At 39.8% G+C, this 13,140-nt stretch overlaps 1 protein-coding gene across 4 annotated transcripts in view; it reads right to left on the bottom strand.

Moving 5' to 3' along the window:
- Positions 1-13,140, bottom strand: part of prr5l (proline rich 5 like) — a 21,811-nt gene extending 8,671 nt beyond the window's left edge. For 2 of the 4 annotated variants that reach the window (XM_047596873.1, XM_047596874.1), the window contains exons 1-3: positions 12,723-13,140; positions 1,879-2,009; positions 308-388 (exon numbers count right to left, since the gene is read on the bottom strand). In XM_047596873.1, the coding sequence (XP_047452829.1) occupies positions 308-388; positions 1,879-2,000 (203 nt within the window). In that variant the 5' untranslated portion in view covers positions 2,001-2,009; positions 12,723-13,140. Of the gene's footprint in view, positions 1-307; positions 389-1,878; positions 2,010-3,209; positions 3,351-12,722 lie in introns of those variants that run through there. The other 2 variants (XM_047596871.1, XM_047596872.1) reach the window with 2 other exon arrangements.

Here is a 13,140-nt window from a genome sequence, read left to right as displayed (position 1 = left end):
TTCAGTTCTCTGCTTCTCTAGTATAGACACATTGAGTTTGTTTCGCTCCCATTAGAGAGCTTCTTTAACTTAACCAGTTGATACAGTAATTAATTAATATTTTTAAGTACACGTTTTCTACATTTTCTGTAATTTTGTAAATTTTGTAAAATAAAGTGTCTTAAATTTTGCAGTTTGCTTCTTTCTCAGAAACAGACTAGTTGTTGATGGTTGTTCTTCTTTCCACTAACTATTTATTATCTTTCGGAATTTCAGTCTATATAGAAGCAGAAAGGCTACATTAAAGCAGAAAACATTTTTTCATCACCTTATGTTCTCGTTAAGTGTGTAAAGCTCGTTCGCCTGTAAAGTCCCGCCTTGGAATACCTTGATCACAGCTGATTGAACCCTGAAAGACAGACAAACACAAGTATTAAGAAGTGTATTATAAGGAGCACCGTTTCTGGCAAGGAAAGTTTAGTGGTCAGTGGTTTTAAGTGTATCAGTCATTTGCAACTATAAATCTTGGGGGGCAATCAGTCTACCCAGAAGTATCTTAAGTCATGACATGATTCTCTGTTAGTTTGTGTATGTAAACTTCTGACCCATTGGAATAAAAGCAGTTTTGATCAATCAATGTCCACAAACATGCTCTAGTGGATGAGCAACCACTCATTACATTTTTTTCCTTCATTTTTTTCCTTCACTTTTTTATGAAGTGCCATCTGAGTGTGCCTTTGCTTGTGCTCAGTGGGTTGACAGGATATGACCTGGCTGCCACGTTACTTCCTACTAAACATCCTGCACAGTGCTGTGACAGGAAAAATGACGAGATGGAAGCGAGGGAGAGGGATGAGGACAAGAGTGGGTGGGGGTGCTGAACTTGCAGTAAGCAGAAACTAACAATGGGCTAGCTGCCTCACTCACCAATAAGTCATGAGAGATTATGACGATTAGTATTAGGCTTCTCTAGTATTCAGTGATCCATTAAGACACAATGGTTTTATAAAAGAGCCATACTGATGAGCCAACTAGCCAATGTTCATCAACATGTTGAATGTGACATCACAGTATTCAGATATACAAATTCTACAGACTTACTTCAGTTTGCCTAGCTTGCTACTTTAACATCAACCGTCAAACATACACACATGTAAGCATATCCATGAATAGGATAACGGGAAAAAAATAAATGTATTTTACATTTTTACAACTTCAGACCTCTATGATACCCTTTATATTCATGAATTGTAGCAGTTAACAGAGCTGTGGTAGAACTACTCTTGTCACAGTTTTATGCCCCTATGCTATATGCTATAGACATGTTGAAAAACTTGCTGAAATAGCAAAACTAGCTATGACTTATCCAAAGGCCTAACCTGTATAGCTAACGTCCAGATGTGAGACCAAATAACGGTACCTCATACTTCTACCTTCAAACATTCATAACCTGTTCTTCTCAGCATATTTTCTTCTTTTTAAGCCAATATTTGTACCCATGACACCCCCCCCCCCCCCCCCCCCCCCCGATCACTGAAGTTAGGATAAAGGTGAGATTATATCTGTACTTATGTTGCTACAACAAAATTTATGATATGACACCAACATGAATGTTTTCCATGCTGTTTACACCCTGGGTTCATTCCTGTTGATGACTGGTGATAAGATGTACACATTATTCACGTATATATATATTTTTTAATGTTTTGTGACATAGTGAGCATTCTATGGTTGTCCAATGTCTAGTAACCGTCATTAGCCCAGCAGGTTGGATAGTTCCTATTGTAAATATGAAAAATTCTATATTTACTGTATATATTGTTCTTGTACCTTGTACCTACAATCACACAAACAAGAACAACAAAGTGCAGAATGATTTTCTGTTTACATGCAGCTGACCTGTTCCATGCAGAGGTGTTGGAAATCTGTAGAGCAGATGAACTGGCGTGGAACCGGGCAAGGTCCGACAGAACCGGAGAACTCATAAACCGAGGCCTGGGACGCCGGAAAGATCCCATCATAGACAGTGGCTGGGATGGAGACAAGAAGCACAGTTAAAGAGCATCATCACAATATTAGTAAATAGAGTATAGCATCATTGTATGGTTTCAGCATAGCTTGGTATAGCAACTATTGAACTTGATACGACCAGTTGAACACAGTGCACTCCTGGTGCAAAAACTGCATTCCTTTTTTGAAATCCACACACTCCCTATGAACAACATTCGTACCAAAATATTAAGATATGAGGGAACGCTGCCAAGGGACTGAGATATAACAAGAAAGGAACATGCCAAATGCCATAGTGCTCCCCCCAACTGTGAATGCGTGTTCTGTTATGTGAGAGAATGGGTCGATGTGTCTTCGTGACTGTCAAACATTTTGAGTACCAATTGGTAGAAAAATGCTTTATAAATACAAGATTATTTACTGTACAACAAATCTATCCTCCTTACACAAGAACATGCACAGTCATTGCTAATATCATGCTACACAAATAAAAAGTTAATTGAATTTTGTAAATGGGTGGAGTAATATCAATAATAATAACAATAATTTCTATTAAAACAGCAATAGCCTTTGGGTTTAGGTGACATTAACGATTGCTGTCTGATTTGTTGATGTTGAACAGCAACAGAAATACATAAATTACATTTGAGGACAATACAAAAAAATGTAGGCTCAACTGTGCATCCTGACGATTTATTCACATATGGTGGGGACCACTGTTTGTTCACTTACAAACAAAAGCCATCTGACTTCTTTCCTTTTTTGTTCAAATTCTGTTGAACTGTTGAGCTGTTCAGCCATCTTTGCAGCTTATTGCGTTAAAGATATGTATTTACTATGTCCAGCTAAGAGGTGATGTAGACCTCTTAGGTCTTAATTATTCAGTATAATTACATGAATTTAAACCAAGAATGTCAGAATATGAAGGCAAATTTATTCAGAGTAAATACAGTAAACCATGTTGTAATTGTCAAAGTAATCTTAACCTAGCCGTTTATTTGAATTGAAAAAGAAATTCTAGATATCATTCTCTGAGTATGTTGCTTACTGTATTTACTTACTAATGTTTTTATTGAATTTAGAAAATGATCAAGCTGCAATATTGGCTCAAGGTGATCACATGTAGCAAGTAAGAAGCTACATAATACCAAAAGTACTTCGAGGTAATTCCTTGTTGCTGAACTTATGAGTTAATACGAGTTCAAGAGTGTTATACTGACTTGAGTAAGTAGACAGACAGGTAGATAGCTGCTAACAGCAATTCCGTGGCAGGTCTAGCTTCCTGTTGATGACTGGTGCAGCGGAGCTTTAGCAGCGTCTGATTCATTTAGAAACAGATACACAGACCTTTCTTCAAACCACTGTTTCCTGTGCAACAACACTGACCAATCAACATGCCTCTTTACAGTACAGATTTCATGCACCGTTTCTCAGTTACTTTCTTGTTTTCTCTTAGTAGAGTTTTTCTTTCATTTTAAGTTATCCAGAGTTTGTGTTACTGTATGCTTTTTGGCATGAATTGCAATCTGAACAGTTGAAAAGAGTGAAATCAATGCAAGACACCCACACCCCTTTACTGTATGAACAAGCCATGCAATGCAAAACACTGTGAAAAAAGTTGTATCTCTTAGTGACAATCCCTTCACATAGAACCCATGAGTTTCTGAATATGGTAACATCAGCCATACGTCATGGGAACAGCATTGGGTGGCAACCATTGCTATCTGGAAGCCACAGAGTTTTACATGCAGTTTACAACAGGGTATCTTAATGTAGGTAACGCAATAAAATAATTAAAGGATAAGTCCTTTGGGAATATCAAGTCAATATTTACTCAAAAATACAATTACAAAGAAAGCTCTTAATTATAGTATGTTAATTTACCATCCAGCTCCACCATGTTTGAAAATGACAGTAACCATGTTCCAATTCATGGACTTTCCTTGTAAACAAGTGAAACCCCATTTAACCTGCATGTGTCATGTGTCATTAACCTACTTTGGCACACCTAAAATGGAGTAAACAAACTAATAACTGTGAAACAGTAAAGTTCATGGATATCTCAAAATCATTTAATGGCATGTGACATCAGTCTAATCTCCTAAGCAACATAAGAACAGATTTGACACTTCAGTCAAATTATGAATTAAATCCTGTTTATTGTTATGGCCTCCTTGCAATCTCCAACCAGCTACCAACTAGGCAGAATGTTAATTAGATTAAAGTCAATGTGCTGAGGCCAGTATTGAGAAATACTGAGAAACTGAGGAAAATTTGCTGCAGCAGAAGGTAAGAATGGAACCCTAGTGGACACAGGAACTGCGACCCCTAGAGGAAATATGATGGGATCCAGACTCGCAGGATCCCTGGCAACTTTTGTGTCAAAGTTGCCACCACATATGTTTGTTTGTCAGACAGGACAGAAAATGGGCCTTAGGAGGAATAAACGGTCTGAGAGTGCTGATCTGAGCAAGATTTCTGGAACAGCTGAGTGGATGTTAGACAATGCTGACAATATCTTCTAGCTGGGTCTGTGACTGCAAAGTGACATACTGAGAAACACCAAGAGCGAGCAGGGTAAAGCAACCTAAGTAGGTTCCTTGAAAACATTGCCAATGATTGTTCACCTCAGCTGTCAAGTGGCCAGCAGATTAACTATCAGCTAATGAGCTGACCCTGTGAACTGAGCTTGATTCCATAGTCTGCCTGAACTACAGCGTCACTCCAGTCATCATTCTGTATCACCAGTTTGCAGGAATGCTAAATAAAACTGTTTTTGAGTTAGCTGCAGTTTCTGTTTATCATATACTCATTATGTTGTTCATCGTTAATCGCTAATCCATTGTTCGCTTACACTATCCTCCTTATGAGTCTTGGATTCATTCCTCGCATTACCTATACAGTAAGTGCCATTGAAATCTCATTTGCAGCATGTATACATATGCAGCATGCATGCTTCATGCCTGCTTAGGTTACCTCGTCGCCTCCAATCAGTCCCATCCATCCATGATCTCCAACCACACAAACAGATATGTCCCCCATATGAGCTGTGTTGTGCTCAAGGTCTCTCTGTTAAAAGTCAGTTTTTCCTTGTCACTGTCACTTGAGTTTGCTTCATCAGTTATGGTGGCTCCAACTGGCAGATGTACTGACTTTCTAACCTAAAATAGACAAGGTAGCAATGCCTGTATTTCGACTCTTACAGGGAGTTTAGTCTGGCAGTTTAGGTTGGAGCTTAACACTTGAAAGTTCTCATTGTATCCTTGTTTGTTGTTGTTCTAACAAATACTCAACAAATTCTCCCTAAAATAAAAAAGATACTAATGGCCAGTACGGCCATGCTGCTTTCCAGCACCCTTCTAAATAGCAATTTGTTCATGTATAAACCTAACAAACAAAAAAATAAATATACAATGCACTGATGTTTCAGTCCAATTAGATGAAAGCAACTTTTTGAGGCCTTTGGAGTTAAATCATACATGGCATCTATGCTAACTGAATAAACAAGGAGAGTGAGACCAAATCTGACAATCTGAAAGCTTGTGTATCCACAACATGTGGTGTTTAAACAATTTGAACCACACCTACATCTAGCCATTGTAATTTGGCCTCTGTCAAATCCTTCCACTTTTCCTACTATCAATACATAAACTTTGAGGAATTTTGAGGTGTATATGATGTGCATATACCTATTTAAAATGACTATCCTTGAGGTCCAACAGAGGACTCAGCATGAACTACTGTTTACCTCTTGACCTGTGTGTAAACAAAGCGCATCACTTAGGATGAACAGAGAACATAGCCAAATCACAGCACTGAAAAGCTTCTAAGAAGCAGTGCAGTGACCCCTCCTCCTCCCCATCTTCTTGTGAGTGTCTGGCCTAGAGTTGAATGTTCCTGATCAGTGGAGCTCTACCACTACTCATTTGTGGCCCTAGTCTCATCAACCTGCCCAGTCTTCATGGCCTGAAGTTATCCATCCCTACCTGAATGAACAATTTTCCAACCTGCCTATGATACTGCTTATTTTGAGTCAATAGTGTTGTCACTAACATTCTCATATACAGTATATTTGTTATCAACATAATGATAATATTATTATTTATGTAACATGGATCAGGTATGTCTTGCATTTGTATAATGATCAGATTCCACACGTATACTTTAGTCGGGTGTAAGTATCTATGACAGATCTATGTTTATATTGTTCCTCCTGTTGCTCTCCTCTCTTTTTCTGTCTCTACCCAGCCGGCCTCAAGCAGATGGGTTTTGTAAAGCATCTCTCTGATCAATACAGCTAAACCAAGGAGATGGTAGTGGATTACCGGATGTCTAGGCACCACCTGCAGCCTGTAACCATCAACAGGGAGTGTGTAGAGGTGGTTCAGATCTATAGGTACCTGGGTCTACAGCTGGATCACAAACTGGACTGGTCGGCTAACATGCTCAGGTATGCAAAAAAAGGTCTGAGCCGTCTCTATTTCCTAAGGAGGCTAACGTAATTTAATATCTATTGGAAGCTGCTGAATATGTTCTACCAGACTATCTCTCTACCAGTGCCCTCTTCTACACTGTGGTGTGCTGAGGAGGCAGCACTAAGAAGAAGGGAACCTCACGACTGGACAAACTGATACAAAAAGCGGACTCTGTGGTAGGGACAGAACTGAAGTCCCTGACATTAGTGGCAGAGTCAATCATGAACAATGTCCACCACCCTCTGCACGACACCATAGTCAGACAGAGAAGCTCATTCAGTGACAGGCTGCTGTCTCTGTCCTGATCTACAGACAGGTCAAGGAAGTCATTTGTCCCTCTGGCTATAAGGATTACTGTACAGATTAAACGAACAAAATACACCAAGATAACAATAATCAAGGTGGATAGGTAGATACTTACTGGTTCCCAAGGGGAAAGGAGTCTTGCCACTCAGAGAAACACAACCACAGTACAATACAATAAACAAGACATGACAACACAAAACGGGGCCAGCCATATACAGTATAAAATGCTATAAAACAGTGTTAAGAGGACATCTGTGAACGATCAGCTTAAAAAGGTAAAAACTATAAGAATAAAATATATGTTAAAAAAAAAGATGGCGTGATTAAAAATACATACTCAGGTCACATGTAGCTATCTCAGAGGGACTCACTGCACATATTCAGCTCAGTTTGGGAGCTCTGTCAAGCATAGCTGTTAAACAGTCTAATGACAGCTGGTATGAAGGACCTGCTGTGGCACTCTGTCCAGGAGCAGATTCTGAGGAGCCACCCACCACGCCGGCTGCTGGTCTGCCCCACCAGGACATGGTGGAGGGGGTGGTACAAATTTACCCTGTTGGACAAGAACTTGCACCTCATCCATCTCTCCACCACAGTCCCCAGGGAGTCCAGGCACCGCCCCACCACTGAACCTGCCTTCTTCAGTTTGTTGAGCTGACCAGTATCCTTTTTTGAGATGTTACCACCCCAGGAGACTGCAGCATAGAAGACTGTCTACTGACTGGCCATCACAGACTGGTAAAACATGACCAGCATTTCTCTACTCATATCAAAAGACCTAAGCCTCCTCAGGAAGAAAAGCCTACTCTGACCATTCTTATAGAGAGCATCCGTGTTGGCTTACCAGTCCAGCTTGTCATCCAGATGCACCCCAGGAACTTTTATATCCTTGCACAGGATGTTACTAGACAACAGGCTGTTCTTCTTGCTCCTGACACTGAAGGTCTCCCATCAGGTCCCTGTACTCGCCCTCCCTCACACACACCACTATGTACATGTCATCAGAGTAGGTACTTGCAAGGTACTTAGAAACTTTAAAGTCCAGCACATAACCACCTGTAAAACACAAGGACTTGGTATGTAGACTAAGGCACAGGTTGTAAACCAAATGACAAAGGCTTAATTACTCATGCCATCTAGAAACATATAGATTTATAGAGTGAAGGAAAATAAAAGATTTAGTTGGTTGTGCTTAGATTTGTTTGTGTGTTAAGTCTTCGTGTGTGTTAGCATGTGGGCTAATCCTATAACAGAAAACCCTGTCATGAGAAAGTACTCAGAGGCTAATGCAATTACAAACCAAAAGAGGCAGAGAGAGAAAGAAAGAGGTACAGTATGTTTATTCTTAGAATGCAACCAACAAACAGACTTTTGAACTGACTCACGCTCCTAACTTGCTAATTTCAGGGGAGACTTTTATATTTTGACTCTCTGAGTGGTTTATTTTTGTGTGCAATTTAAGTATGATGTATTGTGCTCCTATCTGAAATACTGAGGAGCAGTACTGGTTTTCTTGTTGATGACAAGTACCTTCACATGTGGGAAGTCATAATGCCATAATGAGTACCTTGTCAATAAACAAGACATGCTGAAGAGCTTGCTTTTAGCATGCTTTTGTACTGTATTTAGACCATTATAAAAATGAGAAACTCAAAAACATCTTGTTGTTGTTGGTCTGACTTGTGCATTTGTTTAGTAGAGAACCAGATTGGCATTAAGTTACCTTGAAGAGAATGAAAACTGTTCACAAGGATCTGTAGGCAGCCAAAAACTGGCCTTGACTTTCCATTAGCAATAACAGGGCTGTTCAGACAAACTTAAATATCAGCCTAGGTACACCGACCAGCCACAACACTAAAACCACTGACAGGAGATGTAAATAACATTCACCACCTTGTGACAATTCAGTGTTCTGATGGGAAATGTTTGAAACTGGCATTTATGTGGATGTTACTTAGACATGTACCATCCATCTAGACCAGACCAGGCAACCCCACCCCACAGCAATGACACTCCTTGATGGAAGTAGCGATCCCCAGCAGGACGCAGCCTGACACAGATATACACACAAAAACGGTTCAGGAATAACTAAAAAAAAAAAAAAAGCAGAAGACCTGCCATTCAAATTCTCTATATCCCAAACTGATCAAGTATCTTTGGGATGCACTAGAACAAGTCTAACCCACATGGGTCCCTCTCCCCATACAACCCAACAGCCTCCCACTAACATTATTCTGTTTCCAGATGCCACAGGACAACTCCAGAGAGTCCATGTTCATTTGGTGATAAATCAGAAAGGTATAGGTAAAGGAAAAAGGGTCTGGACCAGTATTGCATTTGCATTTGGAAACTGTTGCTGTGCACCCTAAGCATGCATTCATACAAGCTCTACATGCAAATGAAATAGGCCATCCTTAGTCTAGATATCCACGTAAGACTTCAATGGTGGATAATTGCAGGATCCTTTCACTGAAAAAAAAAAATCACAACATCTACAAGATGCAAGAATGAAGAATGCTTGGGATGGCTCATGATCTGAACATCATTTATAAAACATGGAGGGTATGTGATGGCATGAGCTTGCATGGCTTCCAGTGGCACTGGATTTTTTTACTGTCAAAGTTATTAGATCTTTAGCCGTTTTTCCTATACATGGAAAAGGCTTCAGGGCAACACCACATTTCGTTTTACCCAGTTGCACTATCCCATCCTACAACACACTGTAGAGTACTATTAAATGCTAACAATGGTGCTGAGTTTCAGCCTGTTTTTATACAGGTTATACATATCTGCACTGCACAGAATGTAGCGCATGAGCAGTCTGTTCTCAGAATATGTATTCGGGTAAAGAATATTTCATTGTCAAAAAACGTTACTTTCTATTGTGTTTTTATTGGTGATATCATCAGTCACTAGTTGGTGTTGACTTTACTTTCATTACATAACAGTTGAGTTTAAAACAATCTAAAGTCGTGCAACCCCTGGGGGAGGTTTGCAAGCATCAGCCATAAACTCATCAATGGCCAGAGGTGGGGGACAGGTCTCCAGTCTATCGTAAACAACCATTCGCACTCATAGGGTCATTTTAGAGTCACCAATCAGCCTAACGAACATGTCTTTGGAGGTGGGAGGAAGCTGGAGTACCCGGAGAAAACCAACATGGGCACAGGGAGAACATGCAAATTCCACCCAGAAAGGCCTGAGCTGGACTCAAAACCGGACCTTCTCGCTGGGAGGCATCAGCGCTAATCACCAAGCTGCTGTGCTGTCCTAAGTAGTCAAGTACATCATATTACATACATCAATCGAGCAATGTGTTTAAAAGAGTATTGCTGTTTAACCAGATACTTTTATTTCATGTGCTGTAACACGGACTACGAGTTAAATATTTAGTTACTAATTAATGGGGGACAGTGATATGTGGAGGTGGTAAGTACTGTGTGTAAGTCCTAAAGTAGATGTTGAAGTTCATATCCCTCCCTCAGTGGACAAGAAAACCTGCATTCTTTTTGCTTTCATGCCAACATATGAATGGAACTTTTTCAGAGTTACTGTAAAAACAAAGGCAAAACGCAGAGTATTATATATAGTAAACTAATAGTACAGTACTTCCACTATGTCCACAGTTATTATTACAGACATTATTTCATACAAAGAACTTGCCTACTTAGACTGAATTCCCTGTGAGTTATAATTTGATTTATGTGTGACTTTAAAGTAAAGTAAAAAATAAAAAAAAACAATATATATCGATTTTTACAACAAGAGTCCTCCTAAACATGCACCTACTAAAACACCTTCAAAACATCTTCACTTCAGAATGTTGTGCTGAGTTTTTCTGGAGGTTCTGGACTGCAACTGGGCTTGTTCTTGAAATATATTAACAAGCCAGACATGTTGCTTAATCCACCAAAGTGTGACATGAGTAATAGGAAACTGCTTGGATGAATAGCTCATGTACAGTGGTGCCATGTTAAAAAGTGATACAGGCTACTTAGCTTCACTACTTAGCTTGAATGATTTAACTGCTAACACTACACCAATCCATCCAATGTCAGATCATTGAAATTTCATCAGGGGAAACAGTTTCTTTCAAATCAGAGTGAGAACAAAAGTAAATGTGGAGTAAATGGAGAAGGGAGCAGGTTTTTCCAAGCACCGAGACTAAGATCAGCATTACTGTCACTGTGCTATTCAACACAATAAAAAAACAACCAAATGAAAACACAGTTTTAACCATTTAAGACATTTTCCTATACTTTCAATGAAATATGGTTGAAACCTAATAAAAAAGTGACACTTTGTGAGAAACTTTGAGGATTCTGAGCAAGGAACTAACAGTGAGTATAGGGGGAAAGACGGAGAGAACAAACAGAAAATAGGGACAAAAATTAACAGATGAAGAGTGAACATATAAAATTCTGAAGGCCATCTGATCCAGTCCAATGTAATCTAACGTTGCCCTTCAAAACATGATAAAATAAGCATATATATCAGGGAAAATTCTTCCCTAAATCTCTGTATACTCAGTTTTTGGAACTTGGTATTTTAGAAACCTTAGAAACAGTTGAGACAGTTAGATTCCATTAGTCAATTAAAAAAGACATGAAATTGGCAACAATAGTGAGAGGAAAGTTTATTTCACTTCTTGTGTTCAATATCTTACAGCTTCTATAATGTGATCATTTAAACTTTCTCTCTGTTTTATATCAGTTTTAGAGCTTTGATCCAACAGAACACTGAAATCTGAAGATCAGAACAAGGAACCTGTCTTGCAATGAACCTAAGACTAAGTAAGACATAAGAACACTATGAAATATACAATGATTATATATATCCGACCAGGGAAAGCCGTTGACGGTGGCTATGTAAAATGCTCTTTTAACTGAGTGCATCCATCTACATCATCAGAACTGAACTAGTACCTCTATCCAGTCAGTGTAAACTCCTTGCTGGTCAATGGCTGTATTTTATTTATTAGATTACTGAATTGGGACAATGCACATTAATCAACATTGATACGTTAGTCATCAGTGTAAATGCGCCAGTCTTAGCACAGATGCTAATTTTCAGCCGTAGTCCCAAGGCAGCTACACAACACAGACAAAGAAGACTTTAAAACAACATTCACACAAAAGGCAATTACAGAACCTGACACGGACGGACAACATCGACACAGACAGGCAGTATCAGAACAGACATGGTCCAAGGATCCAGAGAGCATACATCAGATTAAGAAAACTTTTAGGCCATGTGAGTACATGTCTGGTTAGTTTTTAACCAGTGTTTTTTTTTAAGTAAGTAGTTGTCGCTGTTCTGGATGTGTGGTGGTAACTTCTTCCAGCTATGTGTACCTCTTACAGATAAAACCATTTGGGAAAATTTAGTTTTACGCCTTGGTACATTGCAGGCACCTCTAGTGAGAGCTCTCGTTCTTCATTCTTCAATGTTTTTTCTCTGGATGAATTCATTGGGGGGACCAGAGCATATAAAACTTTGAAGATGAGACAGGTATCAATAAAGCTATCTAGATCAAGAATATTATACATTTTTAGGATGTTACAGTAATGAAAGTGAAGCGGTTTCCTGTCTAATGAGTTGTGAGCTGTGATAGGAAAATCTTTATCTGCTGGAAGTGGCCTGAAGTAGCCTGTGTGTAAAGCCTCTACCTGCCTGTATATCTGCTGTCTGTCTCATTGCCTACAAGGACAAGTAAAGACTTGAACTGAATGTAAGTCTACTCATCTGGCCTTTACCAGAAGGAAGCCTGCAAACTTTCTGCACCCTCAACAGTTATGCAGCTATAGTCATTCTCCGCTAATAGAGTTTGTTATATTGTTACCTTTTGACTTTGTGAACAGACGCCAGTTTCACTCTGCATTCAGCAGCCTACTTGTTATGCTGTTTGCACATCTCGACAGAAAAAGCTCCGCGGTGTCCGTGTGAACTCACCTTTGAAAAGTCGCTTCACTTCTGCTGCTCTGCTGAGCGATAAACAGATCCGCGATCCTCGGAGACAATGAGAGACAGAAAAAATGCAGTTCAACGTGTAGCGGAGCTTCTCCTCATCATCCGCGGCTTTCTATATGCGTCGCTTCGATTTCCGCTGCAACAAATCAATAGTAAAAGTACCGAACATGGTGAGGCGACACACCACTTCCTCCACTAGAGAAAGTGAACACTTTGTTGGTTGATGCTTAGACTGCGTGCGAGAGCTGCTGCGTGTCCTGTGAACAGAGCAGACGTCCGGGGTTGTCGTGTTTCGGTAAGAAGTGTTTCGTGTACGCCAAGAAGCTGCCAAACATTTGCGCGCATGAATCGCAGCGGCAGCTTAGGGGTGTGCGTCGTGGTTCAGAGGAGGTTACATCCA

Source organism: Mugil cephalus, chromosome 10 (assembly GCF_022458985.1).
Source record: "Mugil cephalus isolate CIBA_MC_2020 chromosome 10, CIBA_Mcephalus_1.1, whole genome shotgun sequence".
Taxonomy (NCBI): domain Eukaryota; kingdom Metazoa; phylum Chordata; class Actinopteri; order Mugiliformes; family Mugilidae; genus Mugil; species Mugil cephalus.
The sequence above is the reverse complement of the archived record's forward strand: the minus strand, read 5'-3'. Positions and strand labels throughout refer to the sequence as shown.